The 14623-nt window shown below is 42.8% G+C and overlaps 1 protein-coding gene across 1 annotated transcript in view; it reads left to right on the top strand.

The window, feature by feature from the left end:
• NTSR1 (neurotensin receptor 1) overlaps window positions 1-12030 on the top strand; it is a 60637-nt gene extending 48607 nt beyond the window's left edge. Inside the window, exons 3-4 of the mRNA XM_085314160.1 lie at window positions 9015-9105; window positions 11706-12030. Coding sequence (XP_085170286.1) covers window positions 9015-9105; window positions 11706-11955 — 341 coding nt within the window. The 3' untranslated portion in view covers window positions 11956-12030. The remainder of the gene's footprint in view (window positions 1-9014; window positions 9106-11705) is intronic.
• Window positions 12031-14623: the final 2593 nt, after the last annotated feature.

The raw sequence follows: 14623 nt of genomic DNA on the forward strand, positions 1-14623 counted from the left end.
CAGGTGTGAGACAGGCGTGAGGCATGGGTATGAGGCACGGTGTGAGGCGCAGACACGAGGCACAGACATGGGGCACAAGTGTGAGGCACAGATGCCAGGCACAGACCCAGCCAAGGTGCAGATGTGAGGCACATCCCCGAGGCGCGTCCCTGAGACACATCTCCAAGGCACATCCATGAGGCACGTCCCTGAGGCACGTCCCTGAGGCGTGTCCCTGAGGTGCGTCCCTGAGGCGCGTCCCTGAGGCGTGTCCCTGAGGTGCATCCCTGAGGCACATCCATGAGGCACATCCATGAGGCGTGTCCCTGAGGTGTGTCCCTGAGGCACGTCCCTGAGGCATGTCCACGAGGTGTAGGCACGAGGCACATCCATGATGCACAGGCACAAGGTGCATCTGTGAAGCTCGTCCGTAAGGTGCGTCTGTGAGGCGCAGGCACCCGCACGCCTCAGCGGCGCCCTGGCTGCAGGAGCACGCTCGCGTCCCTGAGGAGGGGGCAGAGAGCTGAGGCTGAGGAAGAGCCATCAAATAAAAATCCACCAGTTTTGTGTTTACATCATGCAGAAAGGCTCTTCTTTGCTAGCAAGCATGAGCGAAGTCTGGTTTTGTTTCATTTTTCAGATGCGCTTGATTATTATGGGCTCGATTCTCATTTACTTCTGTTGTCTGTTCCTTTAACTTTTCTTTTTCTTTAATAAAGCAGACCTCTCAGCTGTCTGGAAAGTAGCAAAAATAAATGTGGTTTATCCATGGTTTATACTGGGCTCCATATAGTCAATACCCTGTACCCAGCCTGTACCCTTCCTAGTTTATGGAAGACAGAGGGAAAGGAAAAAAGATGCGTGACCATGCTAGTAAAACTACTGGCATAAAGTCAGAGCTTCATGGGGGCAGAGTATTTTCTGTTTCCAGAGATGAACTTTGGCATGGGGTACATAAACATTGATTTTTTTTTAAAGGTGAAAAGCAAGGTTTTTTTATGTGTCAGACTACACAAAACCAGTGCTTAATTTTGCAGTTCATAGCGTGCAGAGTTGTTTGCTGACAGCCAAGCAGTAAATACCTTCCTTCCTTCCTCCAGATCTAATGAGATTTATTTATTTACACCAAAATAGGAGCTGAAAGTGGTCATGCTAACAGCTTCACTCAAAGCTTCCACATCCCCATCTTCCTCCTCTTTGCTAGCGGTTATGTATTTTCTTGGCTCTATCTGACTTTTGTTGTGTACAAAATAATTAGGGAGATGGGGATCAAGGAACATGTCAGCCCTGTTGCCTGTGAGCCAGCTCATTAATCCATTACGTGTGCTGATTTCTGATTGCAATTCTCTCGCTGCTCCAGTGTTCACCAGGTGCAAAGCTCCAAATTCGGAGCTCCTGGCATGGGCAGCTCTCCAGCTCTTTTGTGCGGGTAACTCTGGGCAGCTTCTGTCAGCGCTGCTGCTAAAAATCTTTTCCACCAAGAGAATCCTCCTTCATCTATCTAATATTCCTTGCATTTCTCCTATTATAAGCTCCCACCAATCTTTATTACTCCCTGGTTATATTGCAGGAGTACTGAGAAGCTGAGTCTCTTTGGCACTAGGTGATGCTTCCTGGAAGGGTGAATCCTCTCGAACTACATATCCTCATACACCAATCATTTCATGAGGCAGAAAACATCCTAAATAAATCCGAACTAAGTCCCAGGTCTTATGCACAGACACATACATACCCCTCATAAAAAGCAGCCTTCAGCGTATAAAATCTCACATGCACAGTCCAGATTATTGCATACTATATCCAGACATATAGAGGCAATATAAATCTTTTCTGGTCTCAGTTTTGCATTTCAAAGCAGCTACTCAAAAACCAGGACTTACTGGAGCTTGGCTCAGGTTGAAAGCACTGTTTGGCCATCGTGACTTCTCCAAAGGGATAGCTTTGTGACATGGACTAATTGCCCCAATCTGCACACAAGCCTGCAGTCCGTTCAGCAAATGCAAAGAGAAATCACTCTCCTCTGAGCATCTTTCATCACTTTTGTGATTGCCTGTCAGATCATGATTGTCTGTCAGATCGGTTACTAAGTGAAAGGAAAGAAAGAGTTATTGAATGACACAAGCAGAGCTCTGATAACAATGTTGAGACAAGCTGATGGGCATTGAGGGGAGGTTTTGTGTGTCCCTGGATGGACATCAGTTAAGCTTATTAAAATGTGATCAGTTCCAGGTAGAATTTTCTCTGTTACAAAAGTTGCTTAATGAAAGTAATTGTAAATCACTTAGAGAGGCTCAACCAATTAAAATACCATCCATCAATCTTCCACAGCTGTCTGGGAGATGCCTTAGTAAGATTCTTTTTAGAAGATAGAGCCAAACCATACTTTTTTACTGAACCTCTAATAATTTAAAAATTGAAAGTATGAGCCTAGAGTATCTATGTTTTTTTAAGGAATACTGGTCAAAAGCCAGGTATTAATGAAGTATCCATACATCCTACATGCTTCATTAACTTATACATGAATAATTTCCCTTCTGAAAAAATGTTCTGAAGAGTTCATTCATTTCTCTTCACTGATGTTCTGAGTTTGAGCTATCTGCCTGAGAAAGAGGCTACTGCCACGAGATTTTGTGCAACCATCGAGCAAACAGAAATAGCAAATATTCTGCAGCCACAACTCACAGAAGACCTACACTCTGCAAATCTGCTGCATTAACAGTCCTTTTTCATAATTAATATATTCTAAGGAAATCAGATTTGTCCATGAATCATTTCCTTCACAAGAAAGGAACTAAATGCATAATGACTGTTTGTATCCCTAATGAAAAGTTTGAACAACTCCGAGCAGAGTTCAGCAAAACCCTTGTGACATTAAGCATGAGTAGAAACTGAGTTTAACAGTTGAAGTGTCACACTGAAATTCAAGAGGATAAATTAGCTCTCTAACAGTTGTATATATTTCTCAGAGATGTTTGTACTTGTAGGTTTACTTTACAGCCTGCCAAGTGACAGAAGAGAACAGTATCAGAGCAGTGTGTAAACACACACTGTAGAGCAGAAATGCAAGCATGGCTGTACCTCTTTGGACAGGGAGACCCTTTTCTCCCACTTCTCTAGAGGCTTTCTGCCAACTGTTGCTTTGGTTGCGTTGCAAGCTGGGCTGGGGAGATATTTCTCCGGGCACTTAGACTCTAGTGACTGCATCTTCCAACACAACCTTAGAGTGGGTCATGCCCAGCAAGTAGATTTTCCAGGTATTAAACTCTGTCCATATGAGTGTTTAAAAAGTTAACTAATGTATTTTCAAACATCAGATCTGGCCAGGGCCTTAGTCACTTCAGAAGCAGGCAGCACAGGGTTCCCACCAGCAAACTGAAACAGTCTGAAGACATGTGAAACTCAACACACAAGAGGAAGGAAGAAGAGAACTGCAAAGGATTCCAGTTTGGGTTATATCTGCTTTTGCAGAATAAAGAGAGACTTGAATCTGATGAGAGGATTTTGGTTCAAGAGAAGAAGACAAGAGGCCTTTTCTGTCCTTCAAAGGGGAATCTTTCTTTCTTCTTCCTTCCTTTCCCTCAGAACATCCTGATGTCCCTGGGGAAAATATCACAAATGAAGTTTAAACTGAATCAGGCAACTTCTTTATTTTCCCATAGACAAAAACTAATCATTGCAGGAAATGAGGAACACTCCCCCATTTGCACTGGGTCGTCAAGGAAGTGCTGCTATGCTGAGGCCTCTTCTGAAAATTTCTTTTAATCTTCATTTTCTGCCTTGTTCCTTATGGACAAAAGCCAGGCCTCAACGGTGCCAATGGGGGCAGGAATTCACACTTGTTTTCAAACCTATGTCAGCTGAAGCAACTAAAAATGGGGTTGGGAGAACATAGCCTGAGTGAAATACAGCAGTTTTATTCATGATGGATTTTTTTTCCATTCACTGTGCTGTCCCTCTGTAGTTAAAGAAGATGCATTTAGAGGAGTAGAGCTCCTTTCAAAAGAAATAGGATTTTCCACACCTTAATCCAAAAAAGAGACACAAAAAGGAAACTATCTTCTAACAGCAGGGAAAAAAAAAGAAGGAAAATAATATGAAAAGATAAAAAGCAGATCTCTTGCTGCTAGGAATGAAAATGAAGAAGTCAAATGTAATGTTTACACTGCTGAGTAATACATAGGATCGGGGGTTGCATCCAGCAAGATGCTAGGTACCTTCAGTGGTATCTTACAGAGCTATCATCCCAGGCCTATCGCTATTCCCAGCTTTACCTTGCTTTATTTTCTCTGGACTTTATTAGTGCATGTCCCCAATCTCTGCTGGTTGTTATTCACTTTTATGGATATCCTTCTGCAGCCTTGTGACCCAAATACCAACATACACAGTTTTAATTTTATTAGGCTTGCACCCATCCTTGTAACTGCCATAATCCCTTGTTTGGGGCCTGCTGGTATAAATATTGCCTACGACCTGTCAGGCATCATGTTAATATAAACAGTGCCTCGAGGTTTAACTAGGCAGTGCCAACTACGTCTATGCTTGGCCCAGCTTTTACCATCTGTCATATCAAATGGTACAGTGGTATTTGTTGCCCTTTGCAATAGATTCTCTTGTAATGACATCAACTAAATAAGCATATAAAACCCAGAAGCTTTGAATACACAAAGCCTGTTTCTCCAGAAATCAGCATTAATACAATTCCTAGATATGAGCACTGTGACACAATCTTACATGTTATTCAGTACCAGAAAGAGCGTGCATTCCTTGAATGGTGTTGAAGACACGTGGCTGCTGATGCGGTGAAACTCAAAAAGCTGAGAGATTTCATTCAGATGGGGCAAATACAGCCCGACAGCTTCTGCCTTTGCTCAAAAGTTACAACACGCTGCTCTCCGGCTGTATGCATCACAGCTCCCCTTGCAACGCAGAGAAAAAGAAATAAATTGGTCAAACTGGGCTGAAGGAATGAGAAGGGTGGGCCCAAGGAGAGCCCTCAAGGAGGGCTGCCCCAGGGCCCCAGCACTGTGACTTGCTCTGACCTGGAGGGGAAGAAGGAGGCAGGACAGGGAGGAAAGTACCTGCCCAAGGCATCCTACTCCAGCAGCCCCTTCTACCCTGGGGCAGTGCTAGTGCTGTGAGTCGTTCTGAGCCTCAGAAGAAGGGCAGACGGACCAAAAATCTCTTTTCTCTCTGTAGCTCCTGTATTCAGTCAAGCTGGCCTCCAAATACCTGTCCAGGCCTTTTTACACATGATTTATTTCTCCACATTCGTGCTTACACAACCTAAGGTTTTCAGAGAGGTTAGACATGGAAAAGGCCTGTGAGGTCATTTAGGCTGTTTCCCAGCCATAACCACAGGATGAACACAAAGTAAAATAAAATTCTCAGTATAATCTAATATAATTTAACTTCCAGGACTGCTTCCACATCCAGTTTAGTCTGAAAATCAAGACTGGCATAGTTTAAATCATCTTTTGCAAAATGAAAAAGATGTCACTCAAAATTTATATTTCTCTCTGCAGGGCTTCCTGTGCAATAAACAAACAATAGCTAGTGTCTCCTCCTCCCCTCTTTCCTCTCTTGCTCCCTTCTTACTTGAGATTTAGTTCCAACAGAAAATAGAGACAAAATTAGACAAAATATAGACCCACAGGATGTAATAATTCAAGACTTAATGTACTTTTAAATTGGAAGTTTGATTTAGAAGGGAAATGAAAATCCAGCCGCGTAGAAGAATCATTCCCAGGTGGCCGCTGCACTCCTGGGCTTCACTGCCTCCCTCTCCACTCCCACAGGCCCTGGCCTTGGGTTGCCATGTGGCACCTCACTTGCTTAAGTGTTGGAAATATCAGCAGTTCACAGAGCCAGCCCTGCTTCTATTAAGACCACATTTGCAAATAATCAGTTAATTAATGAGAAATGGCAGAAAGGCCTGATCTTGATGCAGTGGATACACATGCACCCTTTTGATGTGGTACAGCTGATGCAGAACCAGGTCCACAGAGTGGGGGAAACAGTCATGTTCCTTCCAGTACTGATGCCACTAGATAGAGACAAACAAGTGACCAATTTTTCTTTCTTTTAATTACAAATTAGGGGCATAAAAACTTCTCCAACCTTGCAAACACCGTTCTGGAGAGTCTCCCCTCCATGGGGGTGGGTTGAGCCCTTCCAAGGGGGTTGCCCAGGCAGTACTCAGCTCCACCAAGCCAGCTTGCCCTGTCTCATCCCTACCTTCCTGAAGTAACCCCAAGACGGTGCAGAACAGGTCCTAGGGCCAACAATAGTAATAAAAAATTTTGACAGCAACTTTGTTCAGCATTAGTTCTGCAACTTACCTCTTTCCTATGATAAGTATGTGCTTAGGGAGGTGGAAGACAGCAGCAAAAGGCACCAGGTGTCTGCGAAAAGGGCACTTTCACTCAATGTTAGATGAAAGTTAACACATTCCCACATTTAAAATTCATCTGTGGGGATGGCACCCACTAGGGAAGGACTGCCACCTTAAACCTGCTTGATCCCTTATGATAAAATTGAAATATAAGGATTAAGGGTGACAGACACAGGTCAGGGAGTCCCAATCTGAGCAGCACAGAGGCCCATGGTACAAAAATGTGAGGTAGAGAATCCTTTCTGATATGCAGCACAGCATGCTACCATCTGGGATTTTAAAATCAGACCATAAGTGTCTCCAATGCACTTAGCTATGTGTTTAATAGATTTTTAATTGCAGAGTGATTGCACGTAATATTACAGAATTACCACAGATTGCTTAATTGACTATTTGTTTGCTGGGGTTAAGCAGTTATTTTTTCAGTCTATGTTTTTGCTGGTGTAGATCCCTGCCTCCGTATTATTTGACACAGCACTCTCCAAGCTACAGAAGCATAGGTCTTTTACAAGAAGGAAAACAGTTTCAATTAACATGTTCGTAAATTTAACAGCCAGATGTGTAGGATTGTTAAAATTTATTCCAGAAAGAATCCAGCTCATGCTGTTTCTAAAGAGCTACATGCAGTGATAAGCACCTGGGAAGCGCCAGTCCATGTAGGTTGGTGCAAAAATTATCCAGACATCCTTGTGCATGTAGCTGCACTGTCTCTCTGCCCCAGAAGGGCTTTCTGCATCCCTGTGGGGACATCACAGCTCTGTTACCTCTGACACGACACTTCCCACTTCTCCTGTGCCACATTTCATTTAGGGTCTGTCCCCTCTGAAATCCAAAGCAAAGCTCCTTGGGGCAGGATCAGGCACAGGTCAAATTCATTTGCTTGATTGTGTCTTTTTAGACTGACTGAAGAGCTGCAGGCTCTGTAGCGATGAGTTATGGCTACGATCACAATGACTGCATAGTAGACAAAAATATTCAGATCAAAATAATGGATTACTGGGACAAGAGAATAAAAACAGACCCTCTAGCCTTCCTTCCAAAACACATTCCTTCAGTTGCCTTAAACTTTATCAAATAAATGGCTCTTTCCACATTCTTGGAAGATGCTTTCATACTTCATGCAGCCTGATACTAAAGGAGTATAGCCCTCTCCAGAGTTGTGGTTATATGTTTCGTAAAAGAAACAGCACGTGGAGCTGAAGTAAGGCTGCCAGGAATTCTTGAATCTCTGTATGAACTCGGCAGTGACTCTGCCAGCAGTGGTACTTGCAAAAAGAGGGCACAGACCCTTCTTCCCACAGCACACCACTGTCAGAGCTGGTTACTGAAGCCTCCTTGTGTCTTTCAGCTGCATAATGGTGATGGGAAGACACAACCAGAGCCAGAGGCTCTCCTCGTGCGCTGCATTCTCCGAGGGAAGCAAGGCTGCTTCCCTGCTGCCCTCCGAGTTAGGGCGTAGTCCCCAGGGGAGGAGAGGGACAGGGTTTGGAACATGTCCGCAGCAATTTTTTCAATCCCAAGGCAGAAGGGAAAACACCCTTTGCTTCCAAATACCAAATCTACATTGCACTGTTGGTATGTCAACCTGTGAGAGAGGTTTGCTGCTTGCTATCCCTTTACAGGTCACATAAAGGACAAGAGTGATGTGGCCTTTATTCTCTGTAGAGCAAATTTGAGATAAAAAATTAACATGGTTATTTTATTTAGCCTTGATTTTCTTCATGGCTTTTATTGTGTTATGTTTTAACTGAGATTTCTTTATTTCCTGCTTGGATTCTGCCAGAATCCTGTTATTTCATACAGAGGTTGGAATATATATTACAAAAGGAAACACATCTTTCCCTTGATTGCCTGATTTATCTACTTTTTAATCTAGATTGATAAAATCTCTCTACCAATTGAGCTTTTATCCTTCAGAATTGGTTCATGTTAAATTTTATTTTCCATTGTCTGACATTGCTCAGCTAGAATCTGGAAAGAAAAACATAATGTCTTTCTCTGCTTACCTTTCTAATTAATCATTTTTATTATGGCAATGTCCACACCCAAACGTTTTGCACTCCCTTGCTCAGGTGTTGCACAAACGCAGAACCTAAGGACAATCCTGCCCCCAAGAAAGCAGCCTCTGAAGCTGTTAGTGATCCCAAGTACTGTGGGGACCACAGTCAGTGGCTCTGTGCCATGGATGTAGCTTCATGTAACAAACTAATGGGATTATAGTGCCCCCAATTCCCTGCCTACCTAGATGAAAAATGTATACTGACTGTCTCTGTGGGAACTTTAGACAAAATATCAGTGCCACAAGGGCATAAAACACAAGGGCAGAGGCAGGAACAATCCAATGTCACTTTAGCCAGAATCTGAACCAGGCATCAGTAGTCCTAGCAGTATCTTCTGTTCATAATGTCATTGCCTCTACACTTATAGCTGCTTTCTCTGATTTCTGTTGTACTTGCCTTTATACACATTTACAGGCTGGCTGTCCCTTAGGCTTATTAATGCTTTGCACAGCAGCAACGTAAGAACAAACAGAGGCTTTCCATGAACAGTTTGTGGTAATAAACACACACACAGACAGGTCCCTTTTTCACCTAAAATGAAGAATTGCACATTGAAAGTAATGGACTCTGTTTGTACCTTGCAGGTGCTGTGGTGATTGCCTTTGTGGTCTGTTGGCTCCCTTATCACATACGGCGGCTCATGTTCTGCTATGTCCCCTCCAGTCACTGGACAGAGTGAGTTGCAACACAAAATCCACACTCGCACCACCGTGCTGGGACAGGGAGGATGCTGGGCCCTTAGCACCTCGCCTCACGGCCTGGAGATGGAGAAGGAGATGGGAGAGCAAAGACGATCTCCAGACGAGGAGTTTGAGCCTCAGCCCCCTAATTGCTGTTTTGTTTCTTCTCTGGGATTTCTTGCTGGGATTGCTAGCCAAATTTACAGTCCTCATTTTAACATCTAAATCCCCTACATATGGGTGAAGGGAAGCATTAGCTTGAGCTTAAGTGCATCAGCAGCCCTTACTGCTTTCATTGAAGCCACAGAATTGTCCCCTGTTAACAACAGTGACAAATATTTGCCCGTGACAGTCCTTGGTAAAATGACATTTGGACTTAGGAGGGTTTATACAGTGCGTTGCTGTCTACATGACAGAAACATCCATCACTGGCCCTAGGATGGAACAACTCAAGTCAACACATGATTTAGTTCCACAATGGTACGTTTTCTAAGTGACAGGAGAGATTACACAGACAGGAAAATAACTGCACTGTTTACTGAGTCTAGGGTAGATTATTTACTTGGCTTTACAGGGAATGAATCAAAATTAAATACTAGCAGTTGTCTCTGAGCAGAAAATGTCCAGGTTCTCAGAGAGTTTAGGGATAGCAGGCTATGTGCAATTGCACACCTATGTCAAATGCACAGGCGTTGCTCACGGGTCTGACAGTGCCCACAAACGTTGTCTCAGCTACATGCACCTTTCTGCAGCATCAGACCAGGTTCCTATGCAGAGCAGTCGCAGAGCTGCCCATTAGTTCTGAATATGCGATTAAGTGCTAATGCTGTCTGGGAATACACACCCAGGTAACTTGAGGGGGAGATGGCATGAGAGGGGTTTGGTGAAAAATGTGATCTTCCATAAAGATCATCCTCCTACTGTGTTACATCCCTTGTGCTCTCTGGGACAGAGTCTGTTTCCTGCAATGAACAGGAAAAAAGAAAAAAAAAGAAAACATGTACATTACCAAAAAGCAGATCAACTGAGAGACATTAAAATTTCATAAACTCCAAGCAGAAATAATAATTTACAATACAGCAGTCTAATGAATAGCATTGTGCATCCAGCCATAGTAAAAAAACAAACCCTATATTTAAGCATAAAAACAGAGCTTTGGGCACTCAGTGGGGCAAACTTGTTTCTTGTTTGCTTTCCTATATGAAAAGCACTTAAAGCAGTAATCAATTATGTAACAGTTGCATTTACTCTGAGTAAGAGAGGTAGAGAATTTTGTCAGCAGTTAGTGTGAATTTATTCATAGTGGTTGCATTCAGATATTTTTTTCTTCTTTTAAAAGCCAAGAGTAATTTTAGGAAAACATTGAATTTACAAACATATTATGAATGGTGAACTATCAGGATGATGGTTAATAAGAGCTTGCAGCAGCTTGCCATAATCATCTATAAATGCATATGCCAGCTCCTGAGGAAGAGAAATCTTTGCTATATTAATTCTTTACAACTAAATAAAGAGACTCTGCATGTAAGAGCTGGGATGGGCTGCCCAGTACTTGCCAGTCCTGGGCAGGCTGTGTCTGGCACTGGTGAGGTACCCACCACAAGCTGATTTATCCTTTGTTAGGCACTGCTCAGAATAACAAAAGGTCTGCAGTTTCCACTGAGATAAATGATCTTGGGGAGCATCTTCCTGAAAATGAGATCTAGGTTGCTTATAAACCCTTTACCAACTCAGAACTGTTCACTAAACCTTGGCAGCCTTAGGTCAGCAGATGTGCGAATCAAGACTGAAACAGAATCTCCTCTTCCACTAAAAATAATAACCCTGGTTTTAAAAGCTGAAGGAGGATATTGAAGATCCATTAGCAGTAAGAGGTAACAGGCAAATTTAGTGGGAAGGCTGACAAAACTTCACCCCAAACCTGAAAATCCTTTGAAGACATGTGAATATATTTCCAAGAAAATAGAAGTCTAAAAGAAAAAAATTTAAAAAGCATTTTCCATCACTTCTAGCTGAAAATAATGTCTTTTGATAGTCAGCACAGGTTGAAAAAGCATGCTGCGATCAACATGCCATCCCAGAATACCAACTAATCCCAATCCAGGAACCCATTGAATGAGCTGATGCAGTTCTCACTGCCTGAAGGGAAGAGATAGCTACATCCGTTGTGGGATCTTAGTAATTCCACAGGCTTTGTAGAACAGAGCTGCAGAAAGAAAAGTCAGGCTAAAGTGTGACACATGCAAGACAGAAACAAATTTCCATGTACTTTCTTCTGTTTCAAGCATGTCTATTTTTGAAGAAAAAATGGATGCATGAAGTAAATATTACACCTGGCCTTAGGGAAAAATTAAATTTCTAACTATTAGGGATTAGGACAAGACCTCTGTAGAGACATTTGACCTATGTTTGGCCAGCCCCAGGTGGAAGCATGGTCCCCTGGTGGACCATGCACTGACACCCATTGGCAAGCCCATGTCCCTAACATGAAAGGTTAGCTGAAGTTTAGCTTGTGTTTTTCTCATCCTTGTGGCTTTAAATTAACTCAGTTCTCCTCAGGCTACTTAGATTTTTATCTTTTGTCTGTTCTTGCAGTTTCCTTTTTAACTTCTACCACTACTTCTACATGCTGACAAATGTCCTGTTCTATGTCAGTTCGGCAATCAACCCCATCCTCTACAACTTGGTATCTGCAAACTTCCGACAGATCTTCATCTCTACGCTCACGCTGCTGTGCCTGCCATGGAGGAAAAAGAAAAAACGACTCGCCTTCACCAGGAAATCCAATAGTATCTCCAGCAACCACACATTTTCCAGCCAGGTCACAAGGGAAACTACATACTGAAGCCAAAGGAGGAAGGGAAATGTATACCAATCTGGAATCAAAACTTGAGAGAGGCCTCTGTGACTTACATGCATGGTCTCCAAATTCACATAACACAATTGTGTTTAGCAAAGTCATTTTTGTTGGAAAAATAGGCTTTGTTCTGCCAGTAACTTTGAGGTTATGTTAAAGCATTGGCCTTGCCTCTTGTGAATAATGTCTACACGTTTTGTAACTTCAGTCTGGTGTAAATCCAGATGCAGTGTTAACTGGGAAGCCAAAACATGTTAAACGTAGGCAAATTCATACTGCATTTCATCCTTTTCTCAATGCAGAGATGCCATGATCACATTCAAGGGTTTGAGATCATTTCTCTTGGTGGCACTGAGCAGAGAGTCTGAAGAGGAGAAAGCCGTTTCTGACAGAAAGGGATGTTTTTGAAGGATGGACATACTCATCTATGAGATGTTCAGTTAATGAGGGGTGAAACACTCAGGGAGTCAGGTGATTGTTTTAAAAATACTTCTAAATTCTGATTAATATTACCTGGGTGCTCAAGAGATCCACTTTAACTCCTTGAAATTAAATAAGAACAGATGATGCCTTATCTAGATGAGGGTGGGTGTGGTCTGGAGGAACAGAAATCAGTGCTGGTTTTGGAATAAGGATCATCTTCTCCTTTAGCATATACATATAGTGCCTGGCATAGTGAGCCTCCACTCCTGCTGATATTGGTATTGCAATATGAATAAATAACTCTGGTAAAATCAAGAATACAGTATCTGGGCCCAGCTGGAGTGCTGAGAATGAACAAAGAGGGACAATCTTACTTTTGCCACTAGCCAAATCCTGTATTTTACCAGGGGAAAAAGTTAGCAGGTTTGCATTAAGAGATGAGGAAATTCCAGGCTCACGAGGGGTACAGGCTACAAAGATAAAAGCAACCTGCCTGAATTCTGTGGGATGGAAGGCCTTCGGATTTTTCCCATTCTTATTCCAGTTTTACTTCTTTGCACATTATTTTCACAAAGCTGACATCTCATAGGATACCAGCTATAGGTAGAGAAACCTCTTGTTCTACCTTTTCTTTTATTTCTTTTTGCTAACAAACCTGTTTGCATACTGATTTGTAAACACAAATCCACAGATAGCACAAATGAAAAACAGAAGAAGGTTGGGGAGTCTTAGCACTGAAACAGCTTTCTTTTAACAAGCCAGAGAAGTGGAAGTAAGAACTGTTGAGTCTGAATAAGTGATTCAAAAACAGAGGATGTGGTGCAGGGATCCTGTGGCATAAAGCTCCATAGTAAGTCAGACTGCTTGATACAGACAGTCAGAGGTTGTGCTGAGCCCTGACTATTTGCTTGCTCTAAAAGAAAAACAGGATCAAAATATAGAACACAAAACGTAACTTCTCTTCCTCTTCTTTATCCCCTTAATTCTAGCTTTGAATTTGAAAATTTTCAGCTGGCCAGGAAAGGTAGCCTGAGGTTTTCTGCCATATGGTTCTATCTCTAACAACAAACCATGAGATGCAACAAATTGCTCCAGAGCCTTCAGCACCAGAAATCATGGACCTCTGGGGATAAGCTAACAGGTTTTTCCTGCTGTCACAGCATGAGATGGGGATCTGCATGAACCCAGGAGCCCATCCGTCATCCTGTGCAACCTGTGCTGTGATTTTGCTATTAGCAACCTTGTGTCCTCTTTTATACCAGGGCAGAAACTAGATCAGTGCTGTCCCTGCCCACCAGCTTGTTGCCATGTTCCCTTGCTAGATGTATTCCTAAGATATCTTAGCCCTTGGGCAGTCTAAGTCAGAAACCCACCCAGTGACCTAGCAATTATACTCATGCAAAGATAATTCTAAAACATCCATTCAAGAAAATAAGTGTATTTTATTAAAGGTCTGGGCTTTTCCAAGGCTGTCACAAACTATTGCTAGCAATTCAAGCAGGCTCTAGAAAAGAAGTGAGCTGCACATTACATCAAGGTGGGAGGGCATTTTTAGTGAGGCTAAGTTTTAATCTAATCTAGAATAACTGTGAGAACAGTTATTTTCTGGTGGTAACAGCCATTGCTGTTCATTCTGCTGAAGCGCTCTCTGCTCTGAAATAATGAGAATCTCTGTAACGGGAACAGTACGGGAGGTGGGAGTCATCGCTGTGCCCTGGCGAGAGGAGGCTCTGTGCACATACCTCCACTCAGATGCTTCATTAGGATAGGAAGGCTTTCCTCTTTAGGATGACAAACCAGAAGCGCCATGTGGCTTCAGGTAATTCAGCTTTCCAGGCTTTGCCCATTCCACTGCTTCTATCACCTGAAGAGCACCCATGTTGTGCCCAGTGTTAGGTAGTCATTACATTAGATACATAGATCTAATCCCATGACCAGCTACATGTGGCCAATAGAACTCCCCTTCCAGTGAAGTCTGTCTTGCAACAGTGGAGGTCTGTTACTGATCCACTGAGTACCAGCGATTTTTTCCTGGTTCAGATAAGGTATCTCATGGGGCAGGCCCCATTGGTCTCCAGACAAAGAGAAAATGCCTGTGGAGTTGAGTGACAGCTTTCTATTCCTGAGACATTTATAACCTGGTCATTGCATAGACCTAGTGACCACAGTAAAACAAGCTACCATCAGCCGTGACATCTAACCACACCTACAAGCGATGGGAGATTTTTTTAAT

The sequence above is a fragment of the Rhea americana genome, unplaced genomic scaffold (assembly GCF_003343005.1).
Source record: "Rhea americana isolate MKP2758 unplaced genomic scaffold, rheAme1 scaffold_4, whole genome shotgun sequence".
Taxonomy (NCBI): domain Eukaryota; kingdom Metazoa; phylum Chordata; class Aves; order Rheiformes; family Rheidae; genus Rhea; species Rhea americana.